We start from the raw sequence: 12,733 nt of genomic DNA on the forward strand, positions 1-12,733 counted from the left end.
GTTGGCGTGTGGCTGTGAGGGGGAGGCGGTGTGTGTAGCGGAGGTGTACGTCCGAGGGGGTTGGTGTGTGGATGGGAGGGGGAGGCGGTGTGTGTAGGGGAGGTGTACGTCCGAGGGGGTTGGTGTGTGGATGGGAGGGGGAGGCGGTGCGTGTAGGGGAGGTGTACGTCCGAGGGGGTTGGTGTGTGGATGGGAGGGGGAGGCGGTGCGTGTAGGGGAGGTGTACGTCCGAGGGGGTTGGCGTGTGGATGGGAGGGGGAGGCGGTGCGTATGGGGGAGGTGCACGTCCGAGGGGGTTGGCGTGTGGATGGGAGGGGGAGGCGGTGCGTATGGGGGAGGTGCACGTCCGAGGGGGTTGGCGTGTGGCTGGGAGGGGGAGGCGGTGCGTATGGGGGAGGTGCACGTCCGAGGGGGTTGGCGTGTGGCTGGGAGGGGGAGGCGGTGCGTATGGGGGAGGTGTACGTCCGAGGGGGTTGGCGTGTGGCTGGGAGGGGGAGGCGGTGCGTATGGGGGAGGTGTACGTCCGAGGGGGTTGGCGTGTGGCTGGGAGGGGGAGGCGGTGCGTATGGGGGAGGTGTACGTCCGAGGGGGTTGGCGTGTGGCTGGGAGGGGGAGGCGGTGTGTGTGGGGGAGGTGCACGTCCGAGGGGGTTGGTGTGTGGCTGGGAGGGGGAGGCGGTGTGTATGGGGGAGGTGTAGGTCCGAGGGGGTTGGTGTGTGGCTGGGCGGGGGAGGCGGTGTGTGGAGGGGAGGTGTACGTCCGAGGGTGTTGGTGTGTGGCTGTGAGGGGGAGGCGGTGTGTGTAGGGGAGGTGTACGTCCGAGGGGGTTGGTGTGTGGATGGGAGGGGGAGGCGGTGTGTGTAGGGGAGGTGTACGTCCGAGGGGGTTGGTGTGTGGCTGTGAGGGGGAGGCGGTGTGTGTAGGGGAGGTGTACGTCCGAGGGGGTTGGTGTGTGGATGGGAGGGGGAGGCGGTGTGTGTAGGGGAGGTGCACGTCCGAGGGGGTTGGTGTGTGGCTGGGAGGGGGAGGCGGTGTGTGTAGGGGAGGTGCACGTCCGAGGGGGGTTGGTGTGTGGCTGGGAGGGGGAGGCGGTGTGTATGGGGGAGGTGTAGGTCCGAGGGGGTTGGTGTGTGGCTGGGCGGGGGAGGCGGTGTGTGGAGGGGAGGTGCACGTCCGAGGGTGTTGGTGTGTGGCTGGGCGGGGGAGGCGGTGTGTATGGGGGAGGTGCACGTCCGAGGGGGTTGGTGTGTGGATGGGAGGGGGAGGCGGTGCGTGTAGGGGAGGTGTACGTCCGAGGGGGTTGGCGTATGGCTGGGAGGGGGAGGCGGTGCGTATGGGGGAGGTGCACGTCCGAGGGGGTTGGCGTGTGGCTGGGAGGGGGAGGCGGTGCGTATGGGGGAGGTGTACGTCCGAGGGGGTTGGCGTGTGGCTGGGAGGGGGAGGCGGTGCGTATGGGGGAGGTGTACGTCCGAGGGGGTTGGCGTGTGGCTGGGAGGGGGAGGCGGTGCGTATGGGGGAGGTGTACGTCCGAGGGGGTTGGCGTGTGGCTGGGAGGGGGAGGCGGTGCGTATGGGGGAGGTGCACGTCCGAGGGGGTTGGCGTGTGGCTGGGAGGGGGAGGCGGTGTGTGTGGGGGAGGTGCACGTCCGAGGGGGTTGGTGTGTGGCTGGGCGGGGGAGGCGGTGTGTATGGGGGAGGTGTAGGTCCGAGGGGGTTGGTGTGTGGCTGGGCGGGGGAGGCGGTGTGTGGAGGGGAGGTGTACGTCCGAGGGGGTTGGTGTGTGGATGGGAGGGGGAGGCGGTGTGTGTAGGGGAGGTGTACGTCCGAGGGGGTTGGTGTGTGGCTGTGAGGGGGAGGCGGTGTGTGTAGGGGAGGTGTACGTCCGAGGGGGTTGGTGTGTGGATGGGAGGGGGAGGCGGTGTGTGTAGGGGAGGTGCACGTCCGAGGGGGTTGGTGTGTGGCTGGGAGGGGGAGGCGGTGTGTGTAGGGGAGGTGCACGTCCGAGGGGGGTTGGTGTGTGGCTGGGAGGGGGAGGCGGTGTGTATGGGGGAGGTGTAGGTCCGAGGGGGTTGGTGTGTGGCTGGGCGGGGGAGGCGGTGTGTGGAGGGGAGGTGCACGTCCGAGGGTGTTGGTGTGTGGCTGGGCGGGGGAGGCGGTGTGTATGGGGGAGGTGCACGTCCGAGGGGGTTGGTGTGTGGCTGGGAGGTGGAGGCGGTGTGTGTAGGGGAGGTGTACGTCCGAGGGGGTTGGTGTGTGGATGGGAGGGGGAGGCGGTGCGTGTAGGGGAGGTGTACGTCCGAGGGGGTTGGCGTATGGCTGGGAGGGGGAGGCGGTGCGTATGGGGGAGGTGCACGTCCGAGGGGGTTGGCGTGTGGCTGGGCGGGGGAGGCGGTGCGTATGGGGGAGGTGTACGTCCGAGGGGGTTGGCGTGTGGCTGGGAGGGGGAGGCGGTGCGTATGGGGGAGGTGTACGTCCGAGGGGGTTGGTGTGTGGCTGGGAGGGGGAGGCGGTGTGTGTAGGGGAGGTGCACGTCCGAGGGGGTTGGTGTGTGGCTGGGAGGGGGAGGCGGTGTGTATGGGGGAGGTGCACGTCCGAGGGGGGTTGGTGTGTGGCTGCGCGGGGGAGGCGGTGTGTGGAGGGGAGGTGCACGTCCGAGGGGGTTGGTGTGTGGCTGGGCGGGGGAGGCGGTGTGTGGAGGGGAGGTGCACGTCCGAGGGGGTTGGTGTGTGGCTGGGCGGGGGAGGCGGTGTGTGTAGGGGAGGTGTACGTCCGAGGGGGTTGGTGTGTGGCTGGGAGGTGGAGGCGGTGTGTGTAGGGGAGGTGTACGTCCGAGGGGGTTGGTGTGTGGCTGGGAGGGGGAGGCGGTGCGTATGGGGGAGGTGCACGTCCGAGGGGGGTTGGTGTGTGGATGGGAGGGGGAGGCGGTGCGTGTAGGGGAGGTGTACGTCCGAGGGGGTTGGCGTATGGCTGGGAGGGGGAGGCGGTGCGTATGGGGGAGGTGCACGTCCGAGGGGGTTGGCGTGTGGCTGGGCGGGGGAGGCGGTGCGTATGGGGGAGGTGTACGTCCGAGGGGGTTGGCGTGTGGCTGGGAGGGGGAGGCGGTGCGTATGGGGGAGGTGTACGTCCGAGGGGGTTGGTGTGTGGCTGGGAGGGGGAGGCGGTGTGTATGGGGGAGGTGCACGTCCGAGGGGGGTTGGTGTGTGGCTGCGCGGGGGAGGCGGTGCGTGGAGGGGAGGTGCACGTCCGAGGGGGGTTGGTGTGTGGCTGCGCGGGGGAGGCGGTGCGTGGAGGGGAGGTGCACGTCCGAGGGGGTTGGTGTGTGGCTGGGCGGGGGAGGCGGTGCGTGGAGGGGAGGTGTACGTCCGAGGGGGTTGGTGTGTGGCTGTGAGGGGGAGGCGGTGCGTGTAGGGGAGGTGCACGTCCGAGGGGGTTGGTGTGTGGATGGGAGGGGGAGGCGGTGCGTGTGGGGGAGGTGCACGTCCGAGGGGGGTTGGTGTGTGGATGGGAGGGGGAGGCGGTGCGTGTGGGGGAGGTGCACGTCCGAGGGGGTTGGCGTGTGGCTGGGCGGGGGAGGCGGTGCGTATGGGGGAGGTGTACGTCCGAGGGGGTTGGCGTGTGGCTGGGAGGGGGAGGCGGTGCGTGTGGGGGAGGTGCACGTCCGAGGGGGGTTGGTGTGTGGCTGGGAGGGGGAGGCGGTGCGTGTGGGGGAGGTGCACGTCCGAGGGGGGTTGGTGTGTGGCTGGGAGGGGGAGGCGGTGCGTGTGGGGGAGGTGCACGTCCGAGGGGGGTTGGTGTGTGGCTGGGAGGGGGAGGCGGTGCGTGTGGGGGAGGTGCACGTCCGAGGGGGGTTGGTGTGTGGCTGGGAGGGGGAGGCGGTGCGTGTGGGGGAGGTGCACGTCCGAGGGGGGTTGGTGTGTGGCTGGGAGGGGGAGGCGGTGCGTGTGGGGGAGGTGCACGTCCGAGGGGGGTTGGTGTGTGGCTGGGAGGGGGAGGCGGTGCGTGTGGGGGAGGTGCACGTCCGAGGGGGGTTGGTGTGTGGCTGGGAGGGGGAGGCGGTGCGTGTGGGGGAGGTGCACGTCCGAGGGGGGTTGGTGTGTGGCTGGGAGGGGGAGGCGGTGCGTGTGGGGGAGGTGCACGTCCGAGGGGGGTTGGTGTGTGGCTGGGAGGGGGAGGCGGTGCGTGTGGGGGAGGTGCACGTCCGAGGGGGGTTGGTGTGTGGCTGGGAGGGGGAGGCGGTGCGTGTGGGGGAGGTGCACGTCCGAGGGGGGTTGGTGTGTGGCTGGGAGGGGGAGGCGGTGCGTGTGGGGGAGGTGCACGTCCGAGGGGGGTTGGTGTGTGGCTGGGAGGGGGAGGCGGTGCGTGTGGGGGAGGTGCACGTCCGAGGGGGGTTGGTGTGTGGCTGGGAGGGGGAGGCGGTGCGTGTGGGGGAGGTGCACGTCCGAGGGGGGTTGGTGTGTGGCTGGGAGGGGGAGGCGGTGCGTGTGGGGGAGGTGCACGTCCGAGGGGGGTTGGTGTGTGGCTGGGAGGGGGAGGCGGTGCGTGTGGGGGAGGTGCACGTCCGAGGGGGGTTGGTGTGTGGCTGGGAGGGGGAGGCGGTGCGTGTGGGGGAGGTGCACGTCCGAGGGGGGTTGGTGTGTGGCTGGGAGGGGGAGGCGGTGCGTGTGGGGGAGGTGCACGTCCGAGGGGGGTTGGTGTGTGGCTGGGAGGGGGAGGCGGTGCGTGTGGGGGAGGTGCACGTCCGAGGGGGGTTGGTGTGTGGCTGGGAGGGGGAGGCGGTGCGTGTGGGGGAGGTGCACGTCCGAGGGGGGTTGGTGTGTGGCTGGGAGGGGGAGGCGGTGCGTGTGGGGGAGGTGCACGTCCGAGGGGGGTTGGTGTGTGGCTGGGAGGGGGAGGCGGTGCGTGTGGGGGAGGTGCACGTCCGAGGGGGGTTGGTGTGTGGCTGGGAGGGGGAGGCGGTGCGTGTGGGGGAGGTGCACGTCCGAGGGGGGTTGGTGTGTGGCTGGGAGGGGGAGGCGGTGCGTGTGGGGGAGGTGCACGTCCGAGGGGGGTTGGTGTGTGGCTGGGAGGGGGAGGCGGTGCGTGTGGGGGAGGTGCACGTCCGAGGGGGGTTGGTGTGTGGCTGGGAGGGGGAGGCGGTGCGTGTGGGGGAGGTGTACGGCCGACGGGGGTTGGTGTGTGGCTGGGCGGGGGAGGCGGTGCGTGTGGGGGAGGTGCACGGCCGAGGGGGGTTGGTGTGTGGCTGGGCGGGGGAGGCGGTGCGTGTAGGGGAGGTGCACGTCCGAGGGGGGTTGGTGTGTGGCTGGGCGGGGGAGGCGGTGCGTGTGGGGGAGGTGCACGTCCGAGGGGGGTTGGTGTGTGGCTGGGCGGGGGAGGCGGTGCGTGTGGGGGAGGTGTACGGCCGACGGGGGTTGGTGTGTGGCTGGGCGGGGGAGGCGGTGCGTGTGGGGGAGGTGTACGGCCGACGGGGGTTGGTGTGTGGCTGGGAGGGGGAGGCGGTGCGTGTGGGGGAGGTGTACGGCCGACGGGGGTTGGTGTGTGGCTGGGAGGGGGAGGCGGTGCGTGTGGGGGAGGTGTACGTCCGAGGGTGTTGGTGTGTGGCTGGGAGGGGGAGGCGGTGCGTGTGGGGGAGGTGTACGTCCGACGGGGGTTGGTGTGTGGCTGGGAGGGGGAGGCGGTGCGTGTGGGGGAGGTGTACGTCCGAGGGGGTTGGTGTGTGGCTGGGAGGGGGAGGCGGTGCGTATGGGGGAGGTGTACGTCCGAGGGGGTTGGTGTGTGGCTGGGAGGGGGAGGCGGTGCGTATGGGGGAGGTGTACGTCCGAGGGGGTTGGTGTGTGGCTGGGAGGGGGAGGCGGTGCGTGTAGGGGAGGTGTACGTCCGAGGGGGGTTGGTGTGTGGCTGGGCGGGGGAGGCGGTGCGTGTAGGGGAGGTGTACGTCCGAGGGGTGTTGGTGTGTGGATGGGAGGGGGAGGCGGTGCGTATGGGGGAGGTGTACGTCCGACGGGGGTTGGTGTGTGGATGGGAGGGGGAGGCGGTGTGTATGGGGGAGGTGTACGTCCGAGGGGGTTGGTGTGTGGATGGGAGGGGGAGGCGGTGTGTGTGGGGGAGGTGTACGTCCGAGGGGGTTGGTGTGTGGCTGGGAGGGGGAGGCGGTGTGTGTAGGGGAGGTGTACGTCCGAGGATGTGGTGTGGCTAGGAGTGGGAGGCAGTTTGTGTGAGTAGGTGAGTGGGCCGGGGGGGAAGGGGTTGAGGGTGTGCCGTGTGGGCAGATGTTCTGCATTAGAGTACTGGCCGGGCTGTGGCCTCCTTTGATCCCCTCAGGGAATGGCTGCGAAAGGGAAGGCGCAGCCAGAAAGGCCATCGCCTGCGGTTGCCAGGCGGGCTGGTTGTGGTGGGGGAGTTCGGCTTGCAGCATTCGCGCATGCAGCAGGCTGCGGTGCCGTCCTTGGCTCTCTAGTAGAGCTGCATCGCGGCAGGCACCAGTCCCTCAGAGGGGCCCCGGGGCAAGCTGGTGCGTGGATGCAGAGGAGCGATTTCTGCCGAGCCCTTTTCTACTCACACCCAGCTCTGGCTTGACCAAGGTGCAGCTGGAGGTGACTGCTCAGCTCTAGTTTGCCCTGGCAGGTCCGGAATAGCCCATGACAGGGCTGAGGCCAATGTCCCCGTCTCCCGGCCTGGTGCAGAGGGGAGTCCTGGGGGTGGGGAGGCGGGTGTTGGAGAGCGATCCTGCTCTGCATTAACCCTGTGGTGGCGGATGCTTTCCTGCAGGGCTGGTCCTGGTCCCCTAGGGTTACCATACGTCCGGATTTTCCTGGACACGTCCGGCTTTTTGGGCCACAAATCCCCGTCTGGGGGGAAATCCCCAAAAGCTGAACATGTCCAGGGAAAATAGGGAGGGGCCGGCGCCGCTGGGCCGGGGGCCGGGCCGGGCCCGGGGGTGCTGGGCCGGGGGCCGGCGGTGCTGGGCCGGGGGTGCTCAGCCCGGGGCTGGCACCCCAGGAGCCGAGCCAGGCTGGAGACGCTGGGGCCGGGGCCGGCCGCTGGAGGGAGCTGTTCGGTTGGGGGGGCCAGACTGGGCCATGCCTCCTCCCCCCACCCCCCGCCAGCTTACCTGCTGCCTGCTTCAGGCTTCCCGCGAATCAAATGTTCACGGGAAGCAGGGGAGGGGGTGGAGTTGGGGCGGGGGCCCTGTGGAGTGTCCTCTTTTTGGACACTCAAAATATGGTAACCCTATGGTCCCCCCACTGTGGTTGTTGCGACCTGGCGCACGGTATCACAGCAACACTCAGGGTGGCCAGGCCCCCTCTCCGCCATGCCATTAATCTGGCCCCTGCCCTGGCCCGGGCCCGGTGTGTGGAGTCCCAGGGAAGAGCCCCAACCCACCATGTGGCCCTGGAGAAGCACTAGGAGCCTTGGATTCCTTGGCAGCTGGGGAAGAGCTCGGTTGCACTCCATTCTTTCCAAGCACGTGGGCTATTGAAAATCAGCAAGGGACAGGGCTGTGTGGGGGATGCACACGTGAACACTGGCTGCACACAGACACCACAGTCAGCTGCCAGCTTCAGCTATGCAGCTTGTGATGTCCTCTTCTCTAGGGTGGCAATTCCCCCCTGGACTGAGGACTGGCCCGAGGCTCACGTGCCTGTAGCCCTCAAATCACGTTGGAGTGGCACTGACGTGATGCACAGTCACAATGCTGGCTCTCTGCCCCGGGTGCGTTGGGCCCTAGCAGAGAAGAGGACGAGATCTTCTCTGTCCGCGTCCCAGACCGATGGTAGCAGCTCCTGCCCTGACTTTAATTATGTCATGCTTTGTCAACAATAGTTCTTAGGAAACAGTTCAGACGTGTTTTCTCCTGTGTAATTTTGATCTCTGGCATGCCACACTTGTCAGACACCTAGTTAGCAATTGGAACAGGTTGGCCAGTGGGAATGGTGTCATCTCTTTAGCACAGTTGAGAGTTTGGTGCAGGGAGGGAAAACCATTGGCATTTCTTGCCCTGATACTTCTGTTGAATGTGTGAAACCTGACATAATTGAGAGCTCAATTTATGACAAAAAATGAGGTTCCCAGTTTTATCTGCTTTTATCTCACCAGAAAAATCAACCAAATCGGAATTGACCAAATCCATTGTTCTTTGTTGTGTAACTAATTCACTGTATCTCGTCACATTCCACTGTAACACATGATGGCAAAAACGCTCCGATCACAGAGCAGTTATTGTCAATTTGGGAGTTTACACTTCACAGTGAAGAGTTTTTTGTATGAGGAACGAAAAAGGCCTTCTTTCTCCATGGGCACGGTCTTTCTCCCTGCTTGTGCCATGGGATAACTGCAGCCCGTTTGACTCTGCTCCAGCCTCTCTCTTCACGCCTACACTTGAGAGATCTGTCAGCAGTTCATTTAAAGTTTGGAAGCTGAGTAAACCATGACCCTAAAACCGGTGTGAACCCCATGTCCGTTTTTTGTGGATATGAGGCAAGCCTTTAAAAGTTGCATTTGAATAGCACTAAACCCTTCAGAAAATTGACGGGACTCTGCCATTTCTTTTTTGGAGGTTAATATGGGACAGGCAAATTCCAAATCTGTTGTGGTGAGATGGGTCACAGCTGTGAGGAAACATTATTTCAAGCAAGGTGAATAAATCCTTTAACTGCTTGCCGGTTGCATAACAGAAGACTGTGGCAAATTGGATTTGTGTGAAACAGGCTTCGTATCTTCCCAGGCTAATGGTGCTTCATCACAGCAATTGACTGACTTCTTAAATTAGGGAGAATTCAGTTCAAGAGCCAGCCACCTCACTGCACATTGTGTGAGCAGAGCATGACCAATAGTGCCAATGAGAATGGGAAGCGCTGATTCTGCTGTGGCCCACACAGTGCAGGGAGGAGGAGGCAACTGTTCGCTGTTTGGAAAGGATGGGCTCATTCCATCCTTCCCCCAAAGCTTTGACACTGAGCCTTGTGGGGGAGGGATAGCTCAGTGGTTTGAGCATTGGCCTGCTAGACCCAGGGTTGTGAGTTCAGTCCTTGAGGGGGCCACTTAGGGATCTCAGACAAAATCAGTACTTGGTCCTGCTGGACTCGATGACCTTTCAGGGTCCCTTCCAGTTCTATGACATAGGTATATCTCCGTATATTATTATTAGTGAGAAACAACTCGATTAAACCCAGTATTTTGTAGTGGGTGCATGGCTGTGTTGTCCCTGGTTTAAGAAATTAGCAAGCCACTGTGATTAAGCACAGGCTCTGATTCACTTACCCTGGGAATGCATCTCTGCAGGAGAATCCCAATCGGATTCCTTGGACTTGATTCCCGGTCAATTGAAATGGGAGCTGCCTTTGGTTGTCTCTGCCTGCAATTCACACTGTGAACCTTTCCCACCAGCCAGTGAGCTAACAGGCGATCGGCCACTATCAAGTGGCAACGGACTCTGATAACACACTCTCCCGCAAGCTACCCATGATGTATTGCATTGTTTGCTGGTGGTGATTGCTGGTGTGTCTCTTACAGGGGGTGATTGCAGATCTGAAAGTGACAGGTGATCGCCAGGCAGCTGATCTCCAGTGTGAGGAGCAGGACGAGGATAGCGATGTGGTGAGTGCTGTCTGCCATGGCTTGGTATTGTAGCTGTGGTTTGCTTACACAGAGGGGTGTAGAACTTACCTTGGTTCCAGCTGTTAGCCGAACGCTTGCTGGAAGTTAATATGCAATTTACCACACAGGATCACCCATCCCAAATGTCCAAAAATCATGAGCCTGACCCCAGCAAATCATGAGATTGGTCCAAAAATCAGGAGCTGTAAAAATATATAGATTATATTGTGTGGTTTTGGTCTGCTCTTCGATGTGTGAAGTCTCTCTTCCCTGCACCTGCCCCAGGCTCCTGCTATACCAGATGCAACCGCTGTTGTGAAATAGCAACCCCCAAGGCGGGTGGGGAGAGCGGGCAGTGCAGTGTCCTCACGCCCAGACAGGAACTCCCATGGGCACTCACCCTTCTCTCTTCATCACCCCCCATTCCCTTAACAGGTCAGACGGTTGCACAGGAGATCTGCCCTATCCCAGTGCTTGATGGCTGGGGGGGTTGTCCAGGAATTTCATGGAAGACTAGACCCCAGGGGGTAGTATCGCCTCCTGCCCTTGCTAATGGGCGTGTCTTCTCCAGCTGCTCCCTGGGCACTGAGGTTTGCCACGGGGGAGGAAACAGGCTAACCGCTACTAGTGTCAAGCGACCATTGTGAATGTTCGTTCCTAGCCAAAGCCCCCTCTGTGCACTGAACCGGGGTGAAATCCTGGCCCCAGTGAATTTATTTGCAAAACTCCCATTGACTTCTACGGAGTCAGGATTTCCCCTTTTGGTTTTTTTTATTGAGTCATGTTAGCGAACAGCCTGTGCCGCTGGTGGGACCGGCTGATTCTTTGGGCTTATAAGTCCTTGTTAGAATCAGTGTGAGACCCAAAGTGAACCCCGAGACAGGCGGAAATGTGAATCCCCTTCTCAGCAACCAGGAGAAGGATCTCATTGCTAGGTGATCACTTTCCACCAGGAGAATGCGGGGCCTGGGTTTTATTTCCTGTGGGAAGGGGGCATAGCCGCCAGTGCTGTCGAGTACCCTGATCAGAACACTCATATATGCTGGATATGTTGTCTGCTGACTGTGTCTCCCTCTCTCTGTCTCCCCCCTCCTTTGGAATGATGTAGGCATCTGGAGATTTTGGAAGTGGAGTTGAAGAAAGGCCCCATCTATCAGGAAGGGAACGGGTGAGTCTGAGGCCGTGGGCCCAAGGGCATTCCTTTCCAGCTTGCCTTTGCTTTTCTCTTCCAGGTACAGGCCCCATCAAACATGGCTAAACACTACTGCTGCAGTGGGCAGCAGAGAGCAGGGGGGAGTTGGCAGTCATTCTGCCAATGGATGGTTGGCCTTCCTAGGTTAAGACGAGTGATGATTTGGAGTCTTGATTTCTCCCTTTCCAGTCAGCCCAGAGGTGCAGGAAGTAAACGCCTTGTTGACATAAACTTATATTTTCTGTGATGTGCTCCTGGCCATAGACTTTATCCTGTGTCTGGTTCTTTCCCCCCACCCCCGATCTCGTGCCATCAGTGAAACCATTGGGAAAGGTGCGAACAGCACAGTGCTTTACCCTGGATCATGCCAGCTGTCCTGACCACGTCTCCCTGATGCACTGAGCCACGGAGAAGTTCCGTGCCTGTAAGTCAGGTTGTATCACACATTTTAACTAGTGGATCTGGAACAAAAGCCAACGGGGAATCTGAAAACTGGCTGAGAATCTGCAGAGACTGGTAACTGAATTAGAGCTTTCCTTTGAACCAGACTCCTGAAGGCTTGCAGTGTAAACTCCCTGGGCTAGGAATTGGCTCTCTATTCAGGCTAGTGTCTAATCTCTCCCCTGTGTGTTACCTACTGCTATATGGCTGCAATAGAAAGCCCACACCTGCTGCTGTTCTTGCCCCGAGCCAGGGGTTCCTCCAGACGAGCATCCCGGAAGCAGGTTGTGTTAGGAGTTTGTACAGATTGCAAAAACACACACATGCTCTTAGCAGCCATCGGCCTGATCCGCGGGGTTGTAATGGGAAAGCATCTGTAACGTAGTACAGTTACTGTACTACCTGCTCAGGAAAGTAGGGGGCACAACTGCCTTATCTGGCTGCCATGGCATCATGATTCAGCCCTGAATTACCCTAAAGCCCATTACGCCTTGAAATTTCAGCTATCAAGACCAGCTTTCATTCCGGTTCCAAGAGTCCAAAGAATTATTAAGCCTCCCCTTTCCTCCGGATGTGCATTAGCACCTGGAAACTTGCCTTTTTACCATCACGAGTTCAGATTTCAATCCAAACAGTGTGTCTGGGTTCTGAAGGATGGTTTGGAGGGCAGGGGGGGACGATGCAGTGCGCTAATGCTTTGGAGCAGCCGAGGAGGGTGGATTTGAAAAGGACTTGGCGTTTCCTGCTCGTGGTGTGTTTGTTTGCAGTACTCGCGTTCGTCTGTAACTCTGGCCCCAGTGCCACAGCTCTGTGCCGACTCTCTCCACCAGCGGCTCTGCTCTGAAAAGTGACTCAGTACGAATGGCACCAAGACAGTCTGCTCTCTTAGTGTGTTCAGAGTCACGTGTGCCAACCTACCGAACCCTGCTGTTTGCATCCCCGCTCACCCTGCAGAGACAGCACAGCCGTGGGAGTTACAGAGCAGATCGGGTGTCGTCTTGTGCTGCCAAAGAATTGTTTACGTTCCAATCAGTTAAAGCTGTGCAAAGCTACTGCCGTTCCACAGCATCGGATATCAGTGAAAGCTTGATTTGAGGTCAGCTGGGCTGCGTGGCTTTCACTAAGGGCCTGACCTGGCCCACCGTTGCTTTACTACCAGTGGTGATGCCTGGCTTGCGTGTCCCAGATCCAGGTGGTTTGCAAGGGGCTTTGCTTGGCTGAACCTCCCTTTCCCAGTGTCCTTCCTGCAGGATCTGCCTAAAGGAAGTGAAAATATGATGACTGGAATGGGCGAAGTATTACATTGGCGTGGCTCCTAGCTGCTGAGGAAAATGAGGACTTAGGCTGTGACACGGTGGCTGGCTTAGGTACCTCAACAGGATTGGTTATGCTGAGGTTGGCTGGCGCACCAGGCATGCCTCACTCTGGGGAATGTTAGCTGGATGCTGGCGTACGGTAACACTCACCCGTGGACACCATTGTTCCAAGGAGGCCATCGCTGCTTCCC

The 12,733-nt window shown here is 61.8% G+C and overlaps 1 protein-coding gene across 4 annotated transcripts in view; it reads left to right on the forward strand.

Annotated features, from left to right (window-relative positions):
• Positions 1-12,733, forward strand: part of COL18A1 (collagen type XVIII alpha 1 chain) — a 251,422-nt gene that overhangs the window by 178,684 nt on the left and 60,005 nt on the right. For all 4 annotated transcript variants that reach the window (XM_054044705.1, XM_054044702.1, XM_054044703.1 and 1 more), the window contains 2 exons: positions 9,510-9,593; positions 10,702-10,761. In XM_054044705.1, the coding sequence (XP_053900680.1) occupies positions 9,510-9,593; positions 10,702-10,761 (144 nt within the window). The remainder of the gene's footprint in view (positions 1-9,509; positions 9,594-10,701; positions 10,762-12,733) is intronic.

Source organism: Malaclemys terrapin, chromosome 11 (genome assembly GCF_027887155.1).
Source record: "Malaclemys terrapin pileata isolate rMalTer1 chromosome 11, rMalTer1.hap1, whole genome shotgun sequence".
NCBI classification, from domain to species: Eukaryota; Metazoa; Chordata; order Testudines; family Emydidae; genus Malaclemys; species Malaclemys terrapin.